This window comes from Macaca thibetana, chromosome 2 (genome assembly GCF_024542745.1).
Source record: "Macaca thibetana thibetana isolate TM-01 chromosome 2, ASM2454274v1, whole genome shotgun sequence".
NCBI classification, from domain to species: domain Eukaryota; kingdom Metazoa; phylum Chordata; class Mammalia; order Primates; family Cercopithecidae; genus Macaca; species Macaca thibetana.
In genome coordinates, this window is record NC_065579.1 from 148,386,357 (window position 1) to 148,407,811 (window position 21,455).

Below are 21,455 nucleotides of genomic sequence, written 5' to 3' on the forward strand. Positions count from 1 at the left end.
ACTGAGCACCTGGGCTGCCTTCCCCTCCAGCCCAACACCAACCCCCCAGAAACATTAGAAAACAAATGTAAAACTCCAGTACGGCTCTGGAAGGCAGGGAGGGTGGCTCTGGTGTCACAGAAGTTGTTAGGAAGCTCTGGGAGAGGGCAGGCAGATGGGATGGGGTGAGGAGGTGCAGCCTGGCACAGCTGCCGGGACAAGGGCATGGAGAACAGTGTGAGGCTCCAAAGCTCTGGGTGGCAGACACTGGGACACAGGCAGCTGGTGGAGGAACTGCCAGGCACTTGCTTCACCTTCCCAATCTGCACTTGCTCTTGCTCCCTGCTCCTGTCCAGCAACTCAACCAGGGCAGAGGTGTTTGCCCTCAATTAGGAATCGTGGGACCTGGTGCTTGATCACAGGGGCAGAGAAGTAAAATTCTTTATGCTCCCAAACTGGCGATGAGCACATATGGGTGGCCCATCCCATGTCCCCATCACAAAAGCAAATGATAGCTAGGAAGCACCCAGCACTTGCCATGGGCAAGACTGGGGACTTTCCATGATTTAATGTTCCTGACCGCCCAAGGAGGTGGAAATTATGGTTACTCCCATTTTACCTCTGAGGAACTGAGGCTTGGAGCAGTCAGATACTCTGCCAAGGTCCCATAACTGTAAGTAGCTATGGGGAGACTGGCTTAAGAAGTCAGGCACTGCACCTGCAGTCTGGTGACTTGGGAGTGGTCAGAATTCATGTGAAGATGATTGACGTGTTTAGGTGAAGATGAGCCCGCCCCAAAAATGGCAGTCATTTGAGGCGAATCATTCCAAAAATGCAGAGTTGGTTGAATGTTTTTAAGCCAATCAATGTAATACCTTCCATTAACAGAATAAAACAGGAAATGATACAATCATTTCAAGAGATGGAGTAAAATTATTTGATAAAATTCAAAGCTTATTTTTGAATAAAACTCTTAGCAACTAGGAATAGAAGGGAACCCCCAAATCTGATAAAGGGTATTATGCTTTTGCTGAGTAACAGCCCCCAAAGATGCCCGTGTCCTAATCCCCAAACCTGTGATAGTGTCACCTTCTGTGGCGAAAGGGCCTTTGCAGATGTGATTGAGCTAAGGATCCTGAGGTGTCCTGGCGTGTCCGGGTGGGCCCAGTGTAAGCACGGGGGTCCTTGTAATTGGGAGGCAGGAGGGTTGGGGCAGAACGAGGAGTGCAGGAAGAGAAGCCAAGGTGGAGTAATGTGATAGAAACACACGGAAATAAATAATCTGCTCTTGAATGACATCTGGGTTAACAAGGAAATCAAAATGGAAATTTAAAAATTCTTTGAATTGAATGATAATAATGAGATAAGTTATCAAAACCTCCGGGACACAGAAAAACAGTCCCAAGAGGAAAGTTCATAGTGTTAAATGCCTGCGTCAGAAAGTCTGAGAGAGCACAAATTGACAACCTCATGTCACACCTCAAGGAACTAGAGAAACAAGAACAAACTAAATCCAAACCCAGCAGAAAAGAAATAGCAAATATCAGACCAGAACTAAATGAAATGGAAACAAAGGAAATACAAAGGATAAATGAAACAAAAACCTGGTTCTTTGAAGAAAATGAAATTGGTTTAGACCACTTGCCAGATTAACCAAGAGAAGAGAGAAGATCCAAATAAACTCAATTAGAAATGAAACTGGAGATATTCATCCACCACCACAGAAATACAAAAGATCATTCGAGATTACTACGAACGTGTACGTGCACAAACAGAAAACCTAGAGGAAACTGGTAAATTCCTGGAAACATACAACTCTCCTAGATTAAATCAGGAAGAAATAGAAACCGTGAACAGACCAGTAACAAGTAGTGAGATTGAATCCGTAATTTAAAAATCGCCAACAAAAAAAAAGCCCAAAAGCAGACGGATTCACAGCTGAATTCTACCAGACATTCAAAGAAAGATTGGTACCAATCCTACTAAAACTATTCCAAAATATTGAGAAAGAAGAGATGCTCATAGAATCAAACCAGTATCACCCTGATACCAAAACCAGGAAAGGACAAAAAAACAAAACAAAACAAAACAAAACAAAAAACTACAGATCAATTTCCCTGACGAACATAGATGCAAAAAATCCTCAACAAAACATTAGCTAACTGAATCCAACAGCACATCAGAAATATAATTCATCATGATCAAGTGGGTTCCATCCCAGGGATGTGGACGTGGTTCAGCATACACAAGTCAATATATGTGATACATCACATAAACAGAATTAAAAACAAAAACTACATGATCATATCAAAAGATGCAGAAAAAGCATTAGACAATATTCAGCATCCCTTTATGATAAAAACTCTCAACAAACTGTGCTGCTACCTTTGAAGACAGAGTGAGAGGCTTGAGCCAAGCGATGCGGGCGGCCACGCCTAGAGGTTGGAAAAGGCAGGAAGATGGGTTTTTCTCCCAGCCTCCAGGAGGAAGGCAGCCCTGCCAATGCTTTGGTTTAGTCCTACAGGACTTCTGACTTCCAGAACTGTAAGATGAGCTATTTGTGCTGTTCTAAGCCTTTGAGTTTGTGGTGATTTGTCACAGCAGCAATAGGAAATAAATACAGATATCTACAAGAAACCTTCAGATGAGATACTGAATGTCCCTCCACCCATGTAGGATCAGACCAGGAGCAAGGCAAGGATGCCTGGTCTTGACATTGCTATTCTGCATTAAAATGAGGGTCCTCACTGGGGGAGTGATTCAAGAAAAAGGAATAAAAAGGTTGGACATGGTGGCTCATGCCTGGAATGCCAGCACTTTGGGAGGCTGAGTGGGAGGATCACTTGAACCCAGGAGGTTGAGGCTGCAGTGAGCCGAGATGGCACCACTGCACTCCAGCCTGGGTGGCAGAGTGAGACCCTGTTTCAAAAAGAAAAAAAGAAAGGCAGAGAAGGTATAAGGATCACAAAGGAAGAGAAAATAATGCCATTCAAGGTGGCATGATTGTTTAGTAGAAAACCCAAAGGAATCTACAAATGAAATGGTTACAATTAGGTCAATTAAGATGTGGTTTGTAGGTCTTATTGTGAAAGTAAAACAAAAAGTTGTAGAAGACACAATCAGAGGATATCATGACCTTGGGGGTCACTAAAGAGTTTTAAAATAAGACACTAAAAGCCATAACGAAGAAACGATTGAGCTACATGAAACTGAACTACACTAAAATTAGGAACTTTTTTTTTTTTTGAGATGGCATCTTGTTCTTTTGCCCAGGCTGGAGTGCAGTAGCATGATCTTGGCCCACTGCAACCTCCGCCTCCTGAGTTCAAGCAATTCTCCTGTCTCAGCCTCCTGAGTAGCTGGGACTACAGGTGCCCACCACCACACCCAGCTAATTTTTATAGTTTTAGTAGAGATGAGGTTTCATCGTATTGTTCAGGCTGATCTCAAACTCCTGATCCTAGGTAATCCACCTGCTTCGGCCTCCCAAAGTTCTGGGATTACAGGGGTGAGCCACTGTGCCCAGCCAGGAACTTTTTATTGGTGCCTTTTAGCACTGCACAGAGAGTAAAAGGCAGTTCCAGGAGTGGGAGAATATATCTGTCATCCTTAGAACTAGCAAGTGACTTCTACCCAGTAAAGAGCTCCGATAAGTCATTAAAATAAACAGGCAGTGCAACAGACAAGTGGGCAGAAGATGGAAACAGGTACGTCCCAACACAGAATCATCAAATGACCCAGAACCATGTGAAAAGGGAATGGCCCTCCCGGGTTACCAGGAAATATGAGATACTAACATATACCCAGAGGACAAAGTCATATTAAAAGGATCAACAGTGTCCCAAGTTGGAGAGGACACAGAGCAACTGGAAGTCGTATGCCTGTTGGTGGGACTGGGAATTGGTACAGTCCCTCTGGAAAACTTCATTTATCCACTAAAGTTAAACACACAACCAGCAATTCCACTCTTGGGTGTGTACCCAGGAGATGCAAGTGCTTATGTCCCCAAAGTGACATGTACAAGACTTCATAGCAGCATTATTTGTAAAAACTGGAAACAACCCAAATGTTCACCAGCAATAGAAAGAATAAATGCTTGGCATATGCACAGAAGGGACTCTGGCTAGGTGCAGCAATGTGGATGCCTCTCACAGACCGGATATTGAGCGAAAGCTGAAACTGAAAGGCTAGAGAGTGTGTGATTCCATTTACAGGAGGCTGGAGAGGAGAGCCAGTGGTTTGGTGGGGATAGCTGAAGAGTGGCTGTCTCTCCGGGAAGGATAATTTCTGGGGAGATGGAAATGGTCTAGATCTTCATAGGGTGGAGGAAACACATTGTACACATTTGTCAAAACTCACAAACTGGGCCAGGTGCTGTAGCTCATGCCTATAATCCTAGCACTTTGGGAGGCCGAGGCCAAAGCACTAATTGAGCCCAGGAGTTTGAGACCAGCCAAAGCAATATGGTGAAACCCTGTCTACAAAAAATACATAAATGAGCCAGGTGTGGTGGTGCGCACCTGTTGTCCCAGCTACCCGGCAGGCTGAAGCAGGAGGATCGCTTGAACCCAGGAGGTTGAGGCTGCAGTGAGCTGTGATCGAACCACTGCACCACAGCCTGGGTGACAGTGAGACCGTGTCTCAAAAAAAAAACAAAGGGATAGATGGGTGACTGGGTGAATGGCTGCCGTGATAGTTTGTGCGGAGGGTCAGGTGCTCACCCCCAGGGCTCTCTCCCTCCCGTGCCTCTGCATCCACAGCAGATGCAGGTGCTCCCTCTGCCCATGAGAAGAGCCCGGTGACCAAGGGGAGCCAGGATCTTGTCAAGCACCTGGGGCTAATGTCCAAGGGCAGGAAGGATGGGCACAGAGAAGCAGTCCCAGTGCCAGCATCAGGAAGCAGACACACAAATGCAGAATGGGGACACTGGGCCCTGCTGCAGGAGAGGCGACACCACTGCTCAACAAGTCAAAGGCCCGAGAGTGATGGGATGGGCCAGGGAATGGGCTGCTAGATTCACAGAGACTGAAGGAGCTCAGGTCTCCTTTGAATCCTGATTAGAACGAATCTTCTACAGAAGATGTTTCTGAGATAACTGGGCCAGTCTGACCGTGGGTTGGGCTGGTTCACTTTGTCAGGTGTGGTGATGGTGCTTGGGTTTGTGCGGAACACCCCTATTGTTGAGAAGTGCACACTGAGGTGGATGAAATGACATGTCTGGATTTTACTTTAAAATATCCTGGCAAAGAAAAAGAGGGAAAGGACAGAGGAAGCAAATGGGCACATTTGAGTCAGTGGCAGAACCTGGTGGTGGGCCGGTGAGGCTCGCTGGCTCCAATCTCTACATCTGGACATGTTTGAATTTTCATTTTATAATTCCATAATAATAAAAGAGAGGAAATGTGGTGGGGAGAGGGGTGGGAGCCTGGGCCATGGAGCACAGGCTGGGAGAAACGCTCACATCTGCAGACCTCAGCGGAAGGACCAGACTGGTCTGTTAGCCCAGGGGCAGAGTGGGAGACAGCAGGGAGTCCAGGCAAGGGAGGTCGGAGCCACAGTGCAGGAGGTGGCGATGCCCTGTGCAGGGCTACCAGGGTGAGGTACATGCAGCTAGCTAGCTGCCTGCCCTCCTTCCTCCTAACGGTGGCAGCAGTGTGCCCTCCTTGTAGATCCTGATGGCCATATGGCAAATTTAGCTGCTGGAATGTGGGAAGACATTGCTGCTTGGGACTTTGGGGAAGAATCCTTTCCCCTAGAAGGCTAAGTTGGCTGGAGGGTAGTTTTGCCCTTCCCTTTGTTCCTTTCTCTGCCTGGAATCAGATGTGCTGAGGCTGGAGCTGCAGCAGCCATTTTGTGAGCATGAGACAATCTTGTGGTTGAAAGCCCTAATTCCTTTCTGGTGGAGCAGAGAGACTTGGGGACTTGGTCACCTGAAAGGTTTTATGGAACGGCTGTTTATGGAGCCTCAGGAAAGCCTGCACTCCCTCCCACATTTCTCATTAATAGAAGGAGCAATAAGTCTTACTTTGTTTACGTGCCTGTTATTTCAAGTCTCTGTAATCCAATTCCTAATGGAAAGCATTTCCTTCTGCCCTTAGCTCTCAAGACCTGGTCTGAGGGGGTCTGGGGGCAGAGGGAGAGGAGTTGCCTCCTGCCAACTTGGACTTTAGCCTCCCAGCTTGAAGGTTACCTTTGGGTTTTTTTGCCTGTTTCTTTGGGTTCTCTTCAGCGCTTGAGGAAGAGCTGATGTTCATGGATTCCAGGCTGTTCTCTGAGGAGACACAAAAGTGAGGGCCGCAGCAGTGACTCCCCTGGCCCATGAGAACTGTGAACACAGCCTGAGGTGGGGAATGTCTCAGACACACAAGGGTTCAGCGTCAGCTCCCTCCCCTGTGAGACTGAGGGCTCTAGGTCCCAGATGATCACACTGACTTTGCTGGGAAGTTGTGAGAATTGTGCAAGAAAATAGCCTGGGAATTCCCTAGCACCTGTGCCTGGTGCACAGATGTTTTGTGCCTCCCCTTTCCCATCCTTCAGTGTGTGTCTTAAGAGTAGCAGTGCAAGGCTGTTTTACAGATGGACATACTGGGACCCAGGGAGGACAATGACCCCAAGCCTCTGACCCTGGCTTGGCCAGTGCCTTGCCTCCCAGGGGCTTCCTGCAGGACTTGGATGGAGGACCCTAAGACCCCACCTCCTCAGGGAGCTCCCACCCCTATCCCACTGTGAGGAGTGGCCCTTCTGACCAAGCTAGGAAACTGGAGTTGTGCTGCCTGGAAGCTACAGCCGATTTTCTTCCCAAGGCCAGCAAGTCTCCTCCCCGTCCGGGGTGGGCTCCCCAGCACCCTGCTTCTTCAGGTGACTACTCAGGTGTTACTTCTGGGTCCCCAATGCCTTGCAGTTCTCTTCGACCAATACCCATAGGGAAGGAGGCATGTGGCCTGACACCTCCTCCATTCCCACCCAGGAATCCTCTGTAGCTTGGAGATCCTGGTCATTGCCTGAGGGACAGGGACTGCCAGAACATGGTCTCTGGTGGGCTGCTCAGGGTGCCAGTCCTCCTGGGGTGGGATGGGGGAGGGGCTGTGTGGTCCCCGAGTGAAACAGTGAGCAGGAAGACAGGGCTTCTCTTGAGGTGGGGCTCTGATACCAAGGCCCAGGCCCTGAGCAGATGGTCATGGGGTGAGGGAAGAGTGAGGAAGATGGCGGGAGTCTTGTGGGACAGGTGGGAAGGCCAGGCCTAGGCTGAAACTCAGAGGGCTTCAGGGCCACGCAGAATCCATAATGTATAGTCGGGGAGGCAGAGGCGATTGGGAGGGGTGAGGCTGGGGAGAACTCAGGGGCTCGGCTGCTGAACCATGATTGTCCTCTAACTCTCTTAGTAGGCATGTGGTTAGATTTCCAGGTAGAATTTAATTAATCATATCATATACATCAGAAGATACCACTGTTATTTAAATAGACCAAAACCCAAACCACACAAACCAAAAGGCTATTAGAAATGAAAAAGCAACGGATCTAGATGAGGTCCCAGTTACTAGGGAGGCTGAGGGGGAGGATCCCTTGAGCCCAGGAGGTTGAGGCTGCAGTGAACCATGATCATGCCACTGCACTCCAGCCTAGGTGACAGGGTGAGACCCTGTCTCTAAAACAAGAAAGAATGAAAGAGCAATGCACATATATAGCACATATTTCAAACAACACAGGTTTGATGTATTGATATGATGAAATAGCCTCACCTGAAGCTTTTGATACCTATATATTTTATTTATTTTATTTTATTTTATTTTATTTTTGAGATGGCGCCTTGCTCTGTTGTCCAGACTGGAGTGCAGTAGCACGATCTCAGCTCACTGCAAACTCCACCTCCCAGGTTCAAGCGATTCTTCTGCCTCAGCCTCCCAAGTAGCTGGGACTACAGGTGTGCACCACCACGCCCAGCTTATTTTTGTATTTTTTGTAGATACGGGGTTTCACTATGTTGGCCAGGTTGGTCTCAAACTCCTGACCTCAGGTGATCCACCTGCCTTGGCCTCCCAAAGTTCTGGGATTATAGGTGTGAGCCACTGTGCCCGGCCAAGATTTTTGCAGATCTGACTAGAAGTATTTTATGCACTGTTTTTTTACCTGTTTCTTTGACAAAAGAACATACACTTATATGCCCTTGCTTTTTCACTAAAAAACTCACCTGCTTACACACAAAAATGGAAATGAACCTTATGGACATTACACTTAGTGAAACAAGCCAGCCCCAAAGGACAAATGCTGTATGCTGCCACTCACAGGAGGTCCCTAGAGCATTCAGAGACTAAGTAGAACAGTGGTCACCAGGGCTAGGGGAGGGGGAATGGGGAGCTAGTGTTCAGTGGGGATGGAGGTTCAGTCTGGCCATGAGAAGAGTTCTGAGATGGAGGGTGGTGATGGTCGCACAGCAATGTGAATGTGCTCAGTGCCACTGAACCATACATTTAAATATAGTTAAGATGGTCAATGTTATGTGTATTTTATCACAATTTTAAGACTTGAAAGAAAGATCATCTGTGGCTGGGTGCAGTGGCTCATGCCTGTAATCCCAGTGGGAAGGCTGAGGTGGGTGGATCGTAAGGTCAGGAGATTGAGACCATCCTGGCCAATATAGTGAAACCATGTCTCTATTAAAAATACAAAAATTAGCCGGGCATGGTGGTGTGCGCCTGTAGTTCCAGCTACTTGGGCTGAGGCAGGAGAATTGCTTGAACCCAGGAGGTGGAGGTTGCAGTGAGCCGAGATCGTGCCACTGCACTCCAGCCTGGGTGACACAGTAAGACTCTGTTTCAAAAAAAAAAAAAAAAGCTGGGCATGGTGGCTCACGCCTGTAACCCCAGCACTTTGGGAGGCCAAGGCGGGTGGATCACAAGGTCAGGAATTTGAGACCAGCCTGACCAACATGGTGAAACCCCGTCTCTACTAAAAATACAAAAATAAGCCAGGCGTGGTGGTGCATGCCTATAATCCCAACTACTCGGGAAGCTGAGGCAGGAGAATCACTTGAACCCGGGAGGTGGAGGTTGCAGTGAGTCGAGATCGCGCCACTGCACTCCAGCCTGGGTGACAGTGAGAGACTCTGTCCCCCCCACAAAAAAAAAGAAAAAAAGAAAATTCATCTGTTCACACACAAGTCTCATCCATACTTAGCCAAGTCCCTCGGAGGACCCTGGGGTTTTTTTTCTAACATCTTTTGCAATTTCCGAATTTTTGTAATGGTTACTCTTATAAAATAAAATTTCAGAATGCTCTAAATTTATTAGGCCAAGGAGGAAGTTAAGCCCTGGCACCTGACGTACATAACCTGTTTGCAGTTCTGCTTCTTAGGGAGTAACCCTCCTCCGGAGGTTGCAGTGAGTCGAGATTGCACCACTGCACTCCAGCCTGGGTGACAGAGCGAGACCATCTCAGAAACAAAACCTCATTGTTCCTGCTCTGTGAATGACCGGGAGACCGGACACCAGAACTCCCGCTTCCAATCACTAGACTTTGTTACAGATTAACTGCCTCTTTATTGTCCCATACCTAATTCAGAGCAGATGGCACCCAGGACCCCATGACAGTTGCATCTGCAGTGTGGAATGATAAATATACCTGTCCAGAGAGAAAAGGATCCCTTAGCAAGTCAGATCCTTGTAATGTGCATGCAGCCTTCCATAGAAGGATGCTGAAATTCTGCTAAACTTCCCAAAGCTTTGTCTAGATAAACAATCTTAAACTTCTATACTTTGGAACATGGGCTTTCATTCTCTGGATCTCTGATTACTGGTGACCTGTCCTCAACTTTGTGCTTGGAGAAACTCTAAACCTGATTCTGACTCTTTTGGTTATTTTAGCTTGATACTTTCCCATCACCAACTTTAGTGGGACTGCTTTCCCTACACCGGAAACTGTCACTCTAACAGGTCACAAAGGGCATCTCAGCTTTCATTTGCCTTTCTTAATTCGGAAGAAACTGTGTGTCTTTTCGGATGTTAATTATCCATCTTCTTGCCTCATTCTGTGAGTATCCTTTGCCCATTTCTCTACTGAAGTGTTCTAGTTTCTAGATGATTCTTGAAAACCTTCATCTATTATATTGATGGACACTGGCTCATTTGTCAGATATGCTGAAAATAATTCTCCTTCAGGCAATTTGACTTTATCATTCATTTTCCTTGTATGAAAATTAAACTTTCACTTAAAGAAATGCTTTGGGGTTTAGTGTCTTGTTTAGAAAGGCATTCTGCCACTGAAGTTTAAATATTTTTTAGAAAATTATTGTGTTTTCTTCTAGTATTTTAACATGATTTAATTTTTTAACTTAAAAAGTCTCTATTAAGGTATAAGTCTACTTTTATAATAATTCAGGAGAAATAGGAAAAGAATGAACTGGTTGTGAAACTTTCTCATAAAAAAGGATAAAATAGGCCAGGTGCGGTGGTTCACGCCTGTAATCCCAGCACTTTGGGAGGCCGAGGCAGGCAGATTACTTGAGGCCAGGAGTCCAACAACAGCCTGGCCAATACAGCAAAACCCCATCTGTACTAAAAATACAATAATTAGCCAGGCATGATGGTGCACCTGTAATCCCAGCTACACTGGAGGCTGAGGCAGGAAGATCACTTGAACCGGTGAGCTGGAGATTGCAGTGAGCCGAGATTGCACCACTGCACTCCTGCCTGGGTGACAGAGTGAGACCCTGTCTCAGAAAAAAAAAAAAAAAAGATAAAATACACTTGACTGGGCACTCCATTCATGTGACATGAGTTCCGAACATCGGAAGGTCCCTGTATCGTCTATCCATCAGAGTCTTTTGGGCTGTGTCCTGGGCCATTCTCTCTCCTTTCCTCCTAGACGCCTCACCAGTGCCCATGGCTTCAGTTCCGGCCCCAGCGGATTTGCTGATGCCCTCATGTTTCCACCCACTCTCCTGACCTCTGGGCCTCCATCCACAGTAGCCTCTTCAGAGTCTCGGCTGGGAGTTTCCCACCGGACACTGACACCCACACATCGCCAACTGAGCTCCTGGCCTTCCCTCTCCTGCGGAACCTGCTCCACCCCTGGCCTTGGCCATCTCAGCAAACAGCACTGTGATGCACAGGTGTCACTGAGGAGACAAGGCATCCCCAACGCCCTCTTCTCCCTTATTCCATACCTGATCTCAGTCAGTCTCCAGATCCCACAGACTCTCTCCTGAGGAGCACTGGACCCAGCCACCCCTGCCACCTGCACCCTATTTGCTGGTTCTCTGTGATTGCCCTTACCTGGACTCCCACAGCAAGTCTGGACTGCACCCCCCACCCCCGACCCCCTAGGCAGTAAACTCCTGGAGGGCAGGCATATTAACCATGCCTTTTACCTTCTCAGTTAGATGCTTTGACCTCTGGGGCCTTCCTGAGCTTAGAGGACCTTCCCTTCCCTCCCCTCGCCCTAGGATTAGCCAATCCCTGGAGATAGAAAATGACTTGCCCAGAGCACACCTTTCAAATGCAAACCACCCAATCCAGAGCCCACATTCCCAGCCAAAGCCTCTATCAGTCTTTCACTCTCAAGACCACTGATCCCTGCCCTCTCCCCCCAGAGCCAGCACCAGACAACCAGGGGCAGCCCTGTGCCCTAGAACCCCAAAACTATTCTTGCAAATCAGTCCTATACCTGCTCCCTCACCTGCTTCCTTCCTGTGATTCCATAGTGGAGGCTCCTGACCACATCCCCCTCTCCCTCAGCTTCCTGCCTGACCCTGCAGCTTCCCCCACACAGCCCTGCGTGGTGCACCCTCTCTGTCCTAGGGATCTATGAGTAAGCAGCCATTTATCCAGTGGCAGTCATCTCCTGCTCTTTTGGCCTCACCACACTGAGCAATAATAAAACCTGTGTTTTAAACCAGCAGGAGCCATGTCTGTCCCATCCCTCACCACTCTCAGGACTGGGTTAGTGATGGTGCCAGACAGTGGCCAGGTCTCCTCAGAGTGCCCACCAGGGGCTGCAGAGCAGCGCTTGGGCACAGTGATGGAAGAACTCTGGCCGTCTCTGGGCTGGGACACAGGGTGATGCGTGCTCACTCAGCATCTGCCCAGCCACAGCTGTGGGCACTTTCTCAGGGTCAGGTGTGGCTGGGGATGCCGCCCTGAAGGAGGTGCCATGCCTGCCTTCCTGGAGTCCACCTTCTGGACAGGCAACAAACAAACAAAATAAAGAGAAGTGAGAGATATTCCAGTGGCTGTGGCAACCAGGTAGCCCACGGAGGACGCACCATCAGAGCAGAGCCCCAAAGGGAGTGTGGTGACATCGTGGGGTCATGGAGGCAAAGGCTGCAGGCAGACCTGAAGAGGAGCCACTGGGGCCAGCATGGCTGGTGGGGTGTGACACTGGGGAGCACAGGGATGAGGCCATTGGGAGCCACAGAAGGACCAGGGTTTGGCAGGGATGCTCTCCACAGAATTGGGCCACATCTCATCCCCATTCACAGGTCAGTGTCCTCCCCTGCAGCTGGGCACAGCCACACCTCCCTCCATCCCCTCCTCCTCCCACCTGCTGCTCCCTCTCCCGGGACACTCTCTCCATCATTCCCCATCTCTGCTGAAATGTCACCTCCTCCAGGAAGCCTTCCTGATCCCCCTGTCTAAATGCTCCCCACCACAATCACTGAATCAGCCTCCTATTTCAGCACTGCTGGGAACCATCCTATTTAGGTGTTTACTTCACTTATTTAATACATTTTAAGAACATATTTTTTGATTGCAGTAACATACATACTATATATATAATATATATATATGATTTGCCATTTTATGACATTAAAACCTTTTTAGTATGGTAACATATATATAATATAAAATTTGCTATTTTAATTGGTTTTAGGTGTACAACTCAATAGCATTAATTACATTCACAATGTTGTACAACCACAACCAATACCTATTTCAAAAACTTTTCATCACCCCAAACTGAAACTCTGTGTGCATTAAACAACTCCCCATCCTCCCCTCCCCAGCCCTGGTGGCCTCCATTCCACCTTCTGTCTCTATGACTCTAACTGCTCCACTCACTTATATGAGTGGAATCATACAGTATTTGTCTTTTTGTGTCTGGCTAATTTTACCCAGTATAAGGTTTCCCAGGCTCATTTGTGTTGTAGCATGTATCAGAATTCCCTTCCCTTTTGAGGCGGAATAGCGCTCCTCTGCACGGATGGACCACATTTTCTGTATCTGTTCCTCCACCGATGGATACTCAGGCAGCTTCCACCACTTGGCTCTTGTGAATAATGCTGCTGTGAACATGCGTGTGCTAATAGCTGAATTCCTGCTTTCCGTTCTTTTAGGTACATATCTAGCAGTAGAATTGCTGGATCACATGTTAATAATGTTTACATTTTTGAGGAACTGCCTATTTTTCTCAGTGGCTGAATCATTTTACACTTTCACCAACATGTAAAAGGGTTTCATTTTCTCCACATCCTCGCCAACACCTGTTATTTTTGTTTTTATTTTTTGATAGTAGCCATCCTAATGGGTGTGAGGTTAGGTCTCATTTTGGTTTTGATTCACATTCCCTTAATGACTGATGATGTTGAGTATCTTTTCTCCTGCTTGTAGGTCATTTACATATCATCTTTTGAGAATTATCATTCAAGTCCTTTGCCCAGTTTTGAATTGGGTTGTTTGCTTTTTGTTGTTGTTGTTGAGTGTTAGGATTTCTTTCTATATTCTTGATATTAATCATTTGTCAAAGATTTCTAAATGTGAGCTAATCTCAGATAAAAGTCTAGCTCTCTCGAGGGTGGAGGGGGTGGGGAAGGACAGCCCTTGACCAACAGGGCCAGGAGGTTGCTTTAGCCTGTGGAGTTGGAACAATGGTCAGCCACTGAGTGGGCCCCTCAGAAGCAAGCCATGGTCAGCAATCAAGCACACAGCCTGATTTTTGGAGGACAAGAGCCTTATTTCCCACCCTGGCACCAGCAAGCTGTACCAAGAATGCAGGCCACCTTCTCCCTGCTGCCTGCTGCCGGCTGGAGGCTGGTACAGCCGCTCCAGAAAATGCTAAAAATTCATTAAAATGTCCCAGCCTCCTCATCAAGATCTTCCCTGCAAGCTGCAAGCATTTCACTAAACTCCAGAGTTTCAGAATAGTTGCTTCTGATAATTCACACCAGCACGATTGTTTCATGGGAGGGATTTCTGGAGCTTCCTACTCTGCCATGACGCCATGACGTCACCCCTGTTGTCAATGAGTTGCTTGCTCCATTTCCTTTATGGGCTGTTCATTGCTGGTGAACAGAGACAAACTGGTTTTTCTGTGTTGGTCTTGTAACCTGCAACTTTGCTGAGTTCATTCATTTACTCTAGTAACTTTCTTGTGGATTCTTTGAGATTTTCTATATATAGGATTGTGTCATCTGTGAATAGTTTTACTACCTCCTTTTCAATCTGGATGTTTTACTTCTTTTTTTCTTTTTCTTGCCTAATGACCCTGGCTAGATCTTCCAGTGCAATGTTGAACAGTAGTGGTGAACGTGGGCTTCACTGTTTTGCTACTGATCTTAGAGGGAGAGCTTGTAGGCTAACAGGTTTTGACTGAGGCCTGTGATGTGCCAGGCTCTGGGGGCACAAATGCTCCTGCTGGATGGGAGCGAGACAGTAAGCAACATAAGTGAGGAAGGGTCAAGAGGCCAGAGGGTAGAACGTGTCACTGAGAAAATGAAACAGGGAACAGCAATGAGGGACGTAGGGCAGGTGGGGCACTGCGTTTTACCTTGTTTAGGGGAGGCCCCCCTGTGGAGCTGACATCTAAGTGAGCTCCTGTGGGGCATGAGGGAGGCAGTCCCAGGAAAATCCAGAAGAGCATTCCCTGTGGAGGACACAGCAGCGCTAAGATACTGAGTGGGAGTGAAGCAGGCCTGGCCTGGCCAGGGCTGCAGGAATGGATGGAGCCAGTGAAGGTGAGAGCTGTTTGCTGCACTCTCCTAAATGCTCAGAGAGCAGGCGCCCCCGTCTCATGGTCCTCTGTGCCCCAGCCCAGCACAGTGCCTGACACACGGTAGGTGCTCCATAAATATTAGTGAAATGACTGTGGGTCCCTGCGTGGCCTGATGCGGGCTGCATGTGTGGACGGCCCACTCTGCCCACCAGGCCACCAGGCCAGGCTTCAGATGTCCCAAGATGAAGGTTAGATTACTGAAGACCATGTTTCTCCACACTGCCAAATTAAACTCCTGCCTCCAGCCCTTCGCATCCCTCATAGCCAGAACTGGCAGGGGGACGGCCTGGCCATCTGGGTTTAACAACCTCTCTAGATCCCATGCCCTTCCTGAATGCTCCCATTGTGGGGGACGTGGACTTGAGAAGCAGCAGCAGGAGCCTGCAGGGCATCCTGATCTGATGCGTGTGAGCACGGCTCCTTCAGCAGGGCCAAGCCTCTCCCAACCCGCTCCTCCTGGAGTCTTGTACCTGGAGCCTGGTGTCTTGGGAAATATATCTGGCTGCTCAAGGAACAAACTCCCCACAGTGAGGCACAGGCAGGGTTCTGGCCCAGAGGGACCAGCTGCAGGCCCCTCTCCTGGAACTGGCCCCTCACTGGGCTGGGAGCTGAGGGTACAGGGCCAGAGCTCTGGGCACTCCTGCAGCCCCCACCACTCCCCCCCACCGGCGGGGAGGCCTATGGTCCACTCTGGCTTTCCCTGACTCTTCAGCCTGGCCAGGGTTTCCATCAGGTGCCCTCCATCCTCTGCTTCAGGGGCGAGGCCTTGCTCAAGATCTCAAGAGAGGCTGTGGCCAAACCAGCCCCTCTGCTGGCTTTTATCACAAAAGTCGTAAAGCTAGACACTGAACAGTCTCCCTCTTAAATCCTTCCCGTCATCTGGGCAGAGGCCAATAGTCCTCCTGGGCCACAGGCCCTACCCAGTTGGCCCATGTTGGCCTCCTGTCTCTCCCTTGAACACGCCACGCCCTCTCCCACCTCAGGGCCTTTGGGCCTGGCTGGCCACCTAATGCCCTTTCCCCACTTGCCCTCCAGGCCCCTGCCCTGGGCCCTCTGGCTAAGGCTGGGGTCCTATCTGTACTTGGCTCAGCATCCCCAAACCTCTCTCCCCAGGTGGCTCAGTGTCATTCTGCCCTACATTTGTCCCAGCTCCTGCAGCTGACCCCAGGACACAGAGCTCAGCAGTCTTCCAGACTGGACCCCCTGGCCAGGTCCCCTGCACTGCCCATGCCAAACTCCCTGATCCACCCAAATCTGAGACCCCCGGCCCTGGGTGCCAATCCTGGCTCTGCCTGTCTGGCATGGTTTTCTCACAAATGCACAGGCCCCCAATCAATCTCGAGGGACTACCAATACCACAGGGTCACAGGGTACCCCAGGTAGGCACTCCCCCTCATACCAATAAACAAATTAATATAGTTTACATGTCTTTCAACTGTCTTGTGGTAGCATAATTATCTGCATTGTTTTATGGGCATACTGAGAGTTAATTTGTTATCTATAAACATTTTAAAGCCATTTTTTTAAAAACCCTATTCCAGCCTTTTTTCATTTTAAAATTTACTCTGGAGCAAAAAAAGAGAAAGAGAGCATGTGCATGCATAAGTGTAATGGTGGAGGTCACTGTTTATAGCAGCACACTTTCTGAAACAAGCTAATCACCCATATGAACAGGGAATTGGTTAATAAATTATGATAGAGCCATACTGAAAGATTACTATTCTGCTCAAAAGCACAAAAAGTGTAAGGGAATTCTTGATGTATTGATAAGGAACAGTCTCCACAATGTATGGGTTAATTTTAAAAATTAAGGTGCAGACAGGGTTTTCATTGTGTGGTCTCTGTGTAAGAAAAGAACAAACCCCATCTACACACATTTCCTGTACGTGCACTGAGCTGGTAGCCTAGAAGAGACAGGTGACACTGGCTACCTCTAAGGAGAGGGCACTGGGTGCCTTTGACAGGGTGGGAGGGGCTTTTCACAATGAGGGGCTTTTACACACTTTTGAATTTCGAACCACGAAATACTATGCCTGGTCAAAACCAAATTAAATTCCAACAGAAAAGCTGAAGGGCCCCAGGTGGGCCTGGGCAGCCTCCCTCAGCGCCACCCTGTGTGAGATCCTGGCAAATGCATGCAATTCCCCAGGGCAGGCAAGTTCCATCCAGGGAATAGTGCCAGCTGACCACCTCCTTGGAGCCCAGCCTGGCATTTGTGGTCAGAGGGGTGCTGAGAGAAGCTCACCTTCACGGTGACACCTTCCTCATGGTCTGTTGTGGGTTGAATTGTGTCATCCCAATTCGTATGTTGAAGTCCCAACCCCCACTGTCTCAGAATGTGACCTTGTTTGGAAATAAGGTCTTTGCAGCTATAATTCACTAAGCTGAGGCCATTCTGGAGCAGGGTGGGCCTCCAATCCAACGTGATGGGGTCCCTGTAAAATGGGGAAATTTGGACACAGACACGCACAGGCAGAATACCACCTGGGCAGGAAGGCTGAGATGGGAGTGATGCTTCTACAAGCCAAAGAGCACCAAGGATTGCCTGCAAAGCAGCGGAAGCCGGGAGAGAGGCCTGGAATGGGTTCTCGGTCAGAGCCCTCACAGGGACCTGGCCTTGTGGGCACTTGATCTCAGACATCCAGCCCCCAGAGCTTGAGAAAACAAATGTCTGTGGCTTCAGCCCCCCAGTTTGTGGTGGTGCTTTGTTACAGCAGCTGCAGGGAACCGACATGCATTGTCTCAAGGGAAATGGGCAGATCTATGACTCCTGCCTAGTGCTTGGTTTACAGCCACCTTAACCCGTGAGGGAGCTGGAAAGGTTCCGAGGCTGCCCCTGACCTCTGAGAGTGCCCACCCTGGCCCAGTACTTACTGTCATTGGTCATGTTCTTGGAGACTATATTGGACAGTGTCTCAGACATCTTGGCTAAGGCCCAAGAGGTTGATGCAAGGCTTCTCCTCTTCTAAAGGAGATCCTCACCTGGGGAGTGACACAGTGCTTAAGTCTGGTGGTCCCTAAGCCCAGAGCTCCCTTCCCCTGGGTGTCTGACAGCCACCGGCATTTGCTGAGGGCTTGCCGTATAGGGACACCTGCCTGCTCCCTGCCTCTCCCACCCGAGGGTCCACTTTTCTCTCCTGGACCTGGCTCTAGCTGCCTACTTTTTCTGTGCTTAGAACACATCAGTCTTGGCCTCGAGGGTTTGCATTTTCGGCCTCCTCAGCCAAAAAAATATTCTCCCATACCCAGATGGGGGTGGTGGGTTCCCCTCTCTTCAATTCCGAGCTCAAATGTCACCTCTTTAGAGAGACCTCTCACCATCCCATCCAAAGTGGTTTCTTCCTCCCCGCCCCGGTGTGGCCTTTATTTTCTTCTGTGCAATTCCCACTATCTGATTATCACTTGAAAAATCTGTTCATTGTCTATTTCCCCCTAAAATGTGAGCTCCATGAGAACAGGGGGTCTTTTCTGCTCATCCAAGCTCCTGACATACCCTTGGCACGCCTTAACTTCATCCGTTGAATGAATTTTCATTTTTGCAGGGGAGGAAGCAGAGATTCAGCGAGGTGTCCAAAGTCACAGTCAGGAGGGGCTGCCTCTGGAAGGGGCCCAGGGCTCTAGGCTTGTGCCATTCCCGCCGCATTCCTGCTACATCCCCCTTTTGGGTGAGCCTGGGGTTCGCAGGGTCTCCTCCTAACACCTGCGCTCTGCCAGGCCCCGGGCCACACAGCAAGGTGCACAGGGATGGTAGGACAGATGGGGTGGGTGGTAGGACAGATGGGGTGGATGGTAGATGGTTGTGTTTCAAGCAAGTGTCATGCGAGCAGAGGGCGGGGAGCCTTGCAAGGCGCCTTGCAAGGGGCGCGTGAGAGGTCCGCTCCCGGCCACGCGCGCCCCTCGGGCCCTGGTTTCGCACCTCTGCCGCCGCCCCACGCGCCCTCACGGACCCCGCGCGCCCTGCCTACCCCGGCCCCGCGCGCACCCACCGGCCCCAACTGCCCGGGCTCACTCCGAAGCCTCCGCGCTGCAGTTCTCAGCTCCAGGAGCAGGGCTCTTGGGTTTACGTCTCCAAGGCAACCATTCTTCAGGCTGGTTGTGACGCCACAAAGGCCGCGGAGGCTGGGCGCGTGAGGGCTGGGCCTGCGGGCCGCTGGACAGGCAGGGCGCGGGGCACAGCTGCCGGGTCCGAGCTCCCGGGACGATGTCCACCCTGACGCCGCCAGGACAGCGCCTGGCCCAAGCCCGGAGCCTGGTGAACGCGGGTTTCTTCCTCTGAGGTTCATTCATCACTCTGCACTTGGGCCGGCTCCTTTCTTTCATCCTGATTGATTTATTCACCACGTGCCAAGTGCTGAAGAGGGCGCCCAGAATGGATGCTTTTGGAACAAAAATAGCCCTGGTTCTTTCCTGGGGAGGGATCGCACTTTCTCGAGGGGCATCAAAAAACTGGTTAGAAAAGCAAGTTTTCAGTCCTCACCCCAGAATCAGAAACTCGGGGTGGAGCCCAGCAATCTGTGTCCTGACAAGTCCACGCGATACCCCAGTGCTGGCTAGGGTTGGAAAGCCACTGCTCTACCGAGCGAGCTAGACCCATCATAGTGGGACAAGCAAGAGGATGAGGCCATGCAGACCAGGGCAAGTTTTGGGTGTCCAGATCCACCAGCTGCTTGCAGCCAGGGGCACCTGGGTGTCTGGTCCCCCGGCTCAGGGATCCTGCCTCCCCACAAAAAGCAGCAGCAGGAGACCCCTCTTTGAGTTCTGAACATATTCCTAGATTTTCCCAGTATCTATGGGGATTGAGAGATTGACAAAGGCTACTTGGAGCTGAGAGCACAGTCAGGGACTCATCTTTTTGGGGACATTTACGGGTTTCTGGAGGGACTCTGGAGCAGTCTGCAGCCCAGCAATGTAGTCCCAGTGAGGATCCCAGCTGTGCCAGGCTCTGCCTAAGGCCGGTGTAGTGGGTGGGAAGACCACATCCACAACAGGAACTCCACTGGAGCTAGGGGTGGGAGTGAGGGGGAGCTAGCAAGATGGAAGGAGCAGGGATCCCTGAATCTTTGCTGGTAGAATAGTGTCCCAACTTGCAGTATCCACAGTGGGCGTTGCACAAGGGAGGAAGAACGTGGTATTGTGTTAAGCCACATAAGTGATTTGTGCATGTGCACATATGTGCACGTGTAGTGTGTGTGTGTGCATGTGTGCACGTGTGTGTTTGTTACAGCTGCTAGTGTCAAATATGCTGAAAGACAAGTAGTCCCTTTACCCTTAGGAGAGAGGCTCTTTACACTGACATTCAAAGACCTCAATGACCCGGCCCCAGCCTAGCTCTGCAGCCTTATCTCCCTACAAACCATCAAAGCAGAACAAAAAGCTGTGCCTCCGATTTAGGTTTCAGCAGACCACAAGAAGCACTTCATGAACTGGTGACTCAAGTAGAAAAGCAAGTGTTTTTGAAATGGTTTATCTAAACACAAGGTGTTCTAATGAGGCTTTTAGGAAGCTAGAACATAAGTGACCCAAAGAGAACAAAGGTACCCAGGCTCCTGCCCATTCATTGTTCTCAACAGATCCATTTATGAACTGTCGTGAATCTCCCCATGAACCCTACAGAGTGTTTTCTATGTGCCAGTTGCTGGTCCACGCGCTTGACACCAATCCACCCATTTCACCCATATGATCACCCTTACCTTTGCATGAGTTGCCGTGTGGACAGAGCAGGGACTCAATGAGGCAGTGGATTGCAGCTCTGCTCTTACCTAGAACATACTGCCTCTCGCCAGGAATCGTCCTACCATTTTATGCAGTTATCCCAGACAGTGATGCACAAGCTTTGGGGAAAAAAAAACCCCACAAGTCCAAAGGCGTATTTCATAATAAAGACAAGTTCTCTAGTCAGTTTGTGTGTTCTGGCCTTTGTTTTTGCTCTTGGTAGCTTACAAGGTTAGAAAGAAAACCACCTAGAAAACGTGACCTGATTTGGAACTTTTAGTCTTAGCCTACCTAACAGATCTAACTAAAAATACCATTTGCTGATTGAAAGCTAATTTTTAAAATCAGGTGGGTGATTGGTGGAGCGATGGCGGCTGGCTGGCTGTGTGGTGAATTATAGTGGCCTGTGAGCCGGCCAGCCCAGGCAGCGGGCATATGGGTGTCTGCTTCAAAAGTCTTCCAACATTTCTGTATGTTTGAAGCTTGAAAATGTTCATAATCGAACACTTTGGGAAAGCTAACAGTCTTCTTAAAGGAGAAATTTGTATTTCTGATTTCGTATTTTCCTCCTCAAACAAGGTATATCAGTCTGGGCCCTTGGGAATAAACAACAGAAAGCAACTATAGCCAGTTAAAGGAGAAAAGGACATGGGGGTGCCCCCAGACTCTGTAGGACAACAGGGAATCAGGCTGGGAGATGTTGTAGCCTGGAGCGGAGCCCAAAGCCATGGCAGGCGCATTCCGGCAGAGACCATGCTGTGATCTGAAGTCGGCTTTGT

The 21,455-nt window shown here is 49.3% G+C and overlaps 1 protein-coding gene across 5 annotated transcripts in view; it reads right to left on the reverse strand.

The window, feature by feature from the left end:
* Nucleotides 1-19,020, reverse strand: part of CFAP100 (cilia and flagella associated protein 100) — a 41,148-nt gene extending 22,128 nt beyond the window's left edge. Inside the window, exons 1-5 of one of the 5 annotated variants that reach the window (XM_050781687.1) lie at nt 18,951-19,016; nt 18,458-18,473; nt 17,839-17,946; nt 17,210-17,399; nt 6,170-6,250 (exon numbers count right to left, since the gene is read on the reverse strand). In XM_050781687.1, coding sequence (XP_050637644.1) covers nt 6,170-6,233 — 64 coding nt within the window. In that variant the 5' untranslated portion in view covers nt 6,234-6,250; nt 17,210-17,399; nt 17,839-17,946; nt 18,458-18,473; nt 18,951-19,016. Of the gene's footprint in view, nt 1-6,169; nt 6,251-17,209; nt 17,400-17,838; nt 17,947-18,457; nt 18,834-18,950 lie in introns of those variants that run through there. The other 4 variants (XM_050781686.1, XM_050781684.1, XM_050781685.1 and 1 more) reach the window with 4 other exon arrangements.
* Between the last annotated feature and the right edge of the window lie 2,435 nt (nt 19,021-21,455).